Source organism: Crassostrea angulata, chromosome 6 (assembly GCF_025612915.1).
Source record: "Crassostrea angulata isolate pt1a10 chromosome 6, ASM2561291v2, whole genome shotgun sequence".
Lineage (NCBI taxonomy): Eukaryota > Metazoa > Mollusca > Bivalvia > Ostreida > Ostreidae > Magallana > Magallana angulata.
In genome coordinates this window covers 43,133,943-43,136,973 of record NC_069116.1, presented here as the reverse complement: position 1 = coordinate 43,136,973, position 3,031 = coordinate 43,133,943, and the positions used below count along the sequence as shown (strand labels likewise).

At 36.4% G+C, this 3,031-nt stretch overlaps 1 protein-coding gene across 1 annotated transcript; it reads right to left on the bottom strand.

Annotated features, from left to right (window-relative positions):
• Nucleotides 1-1,144: 1,144 nt before the first annotated feature.
• LOC128190342 (protein IMPACT homolog) lies at nt 1,145-1,854 on the bottom strand. Its single transcript, XM_052862363.1, has one exon. The coding sequence runs from the start codon at nt 1,599-1,601 to the stop codon at nt 1,170-1,172; it is 432 nt and encodes a 143-aa protein (XP_052718323.1). The 5' UTR covers nt 1,602-1,854; the 3' UTR covers nt 1,145-1,169.
• Nucleotides 1,855-3,031: the final 1,177 nt, after the last annotated feature.

Here is a 3,031-nt window from a genome sequence, read left to right as displayed (position 1 = left end):
GTAGAATGTGGTTCACTGGTACCTCCTTTTTTGTCAAATTCTGGGTTTAAAGTGATATTAAAGTCTCCTCCTATTAAAATATTTTCATCACAAATTTCAGACAAATGATTCAACATGAAATCAAGAAACTGATTTTGTTTAGTTTTATGATCTTTAGTTGGTGCATATATATTGATAAAATAAAAGAGGGTCTCATTGATGTTTATAGTTAATTTTAAAAATCGTCCTTCCTCATCAGTGAATGTATCCGTAACTTTAAAATCTAAATTTTGAGGTGTTAAGATTGCTACACCACATTTATTTGATAAACCATGTGAGAACAATATTCTGGAACCCCACTCTTTTTCCCACGTGGGGACAACACTTGGTGTGGTATGGGTTTCTTGTAAAAAAACAAAATGATTTTTGTAGTTTAACTTTAACCAATTAAAGACACAGTTTCTTTTTAAGGTAGCTCCTAGACCATTGACATTTAAAGAAAGTAGAGAAAAATTAAGATTCTGATTCATAGATATTGTTGTGTGTTTTCTTTACTAAAAAATATTGAATAAATGCATAAATGTTGAGGATAATATGTCTACATACCAGACATTGAACCAATACAAACAAAAACGGAAAGGGGGTGCAAAAAGAGATGGAAAGAAAAATTAACAAGAAGAGAATATTTACAACAAAATGTATATGACACATTTTAAATGTAGCTCTGCGACTTACTTGATAATGTCGTGTTGAATATTTATTTGAGCTTTACCAATTCAATATTCCTGATAAATGTGTATGCCGTTACAGAAAACAAACCATGTGTATATGTTTACTCAATATCGGAAACATCAATATGACTATAAAAAAACCCCAAAAATAGAGAGGCTCGGATATCCGAAAAGGCAGACCGAGTAGGTATTGATGGGGAACTAAAAATCCCGGATTAATAATACTCAAATAAATGATACCTGTATCAATACAAGATTATGTATATATATGTATATATATACATTTAAATAATATAAGTATGTAAATAAAATAATAAATAAATAAATAAATAAGATTTAAATATCAGCACGAGGCATTCGAAGTCTGGTTTGTGCAATAGAAGTGCATGTGAATACAATTAAGCAGACAAAAATAAAGTAATAGTTTTGTCAGTATCTCACCCAAGTAAAGTATACCAATTAATCACTCAGTTTGCGCAGTGCATCAATCGCTACATTTTCCATAATGGAGAAGCGCCGCAATCCAACGTGTTTTGCAAAGAGTCTAGTGACAACGACGGCCGCGTTCTCTATGTTGTTGTCGCGCAAGGCACCGAGTATTTTGCGACCAGCGCCGTATTCGCCATCATCCTGGTAGTCCTCGTGGATCAGGCCAGATTTATCTCGAAATCGGTACACAAGAATGTTGTGATCCGCTCTGGCGCAGTCTGGGACGCTCACTACTTTCTTGTAGAAGGCTCGGATGTTCGCGTAAGTATTGACTGCGGCAGCTGTTGCGGTGAATTTGTTACCTGCTTCAGTAACCGGATCACTACTCACGACTTCTAGGGACTCGGTCTTCTGTTTCTCGTCATCGTCTATCAGGAGGATGTCTTCTGCTCTTGGTTTCATGACTTTGTCTCGATAGACTGTTCCGTTTTGGAAAACAAGTTTATTTCCCAGGATACGTGTGCGGACGTTATCTTCTTTGTACTTGTTACTCACCTCGATCAACTTTTTGCGGTTTTCAGTTATTTGAATGGGTTGTTGTGGGGTTATGAAAAATGGCAGTTTGGGGGTTCTGTCTTTCCTCTCTCGTTGTGCGCTCAAAATTTTCTCTTTATCAGAAAAGTTAATAAGTTTGCCTGTGATAGAGCGTGGCTTGTCTTGTCTTGTCTTGTCTTGTCTTGTTTGTTCCAACCATTCCTGTGGATGTTGCTGAATTCGGTATTTATTCCAAAGTGTTCTTTTATTAGTTTTGGTATTTTGACAAAGAGGTTCTCTCCGTCTTCCTCTGCTAAATTGTGGATCATGAGGTTGTATTTCATGGATCTTGACTTCAGATCGACAATGTCGTTTTGGTTTTGAGATACTTTGCGATCTAAACTTATGACTATAGATTTGAGTAGTTGTACCTCTTCTCGGAGCTGAGCGTTCTCCTTACGTAGGGATTCCAAATCGTCAGCGTTTTCGACGTAAGTTTGCGCTAGACAGGATAACCTGTCATGGAAACCGTCCTGTTCATAAAGGTCATCTTGGATTTGCGCAACGTTTTTGGTTAAAGAAGCTGCTATCTCTTCGAGGGGGTTCGCGTCCTGGCTTTCATCATTGTCGTTCCTGAGAGAATCATTTCCCATACTACGACTACGACCACAACCGTTTGATAGACTACGACCGGAGGGTAGACCACGACCGTTAGACAGACCTCGACCGTTAGGTAGGCCTTTGTATTGTGCCCAATCAGGTATAACGCTTTCCCTAGTGGACTCATGTTTACCAGAGCGTTCCAACGGTGAACAGTTTTTACGGTTGCTTTGTTGTCTTGTTTTCATACCTGACATAATGCAATGTTAAACAAAATCCAGAAATCCACAAAAATCCCACAAACTTGAACGAATACACTTTAGAATAGTTTCATACCACACTACACCTCACTCTTTAGAAAAAGTTTCAGATCACAAACGGCATTTTATGCTCAAAACATTTTGGTCAAGGAGCTTTTTTAAAACATGACCACCTACGTCAACGCATGCGTAAAATCGTCCTTGAACTATGTGAAAACTTTGCTTAAAAAAAAAAAATTAAAAAAAATGATAAATCGGATATTTCTGTCTAACACTGTTTATTTTAATATTTCATAGATTAAGAAATGAAATGATAAATTTTGATTAGCGTCTTGAGATCTGACCATACATCAAATGGGTTACCTGTTGCGATTTTTATATCTTAAGATAACTGTACCTTCTTGATTTTTTCATAAAGCAATTAAATAAATTTTGATTGAGATTTTTTTTTATCTATAAAACGCTTTGTTATTCTTTGTCCTTCGTGTTTGAACATTT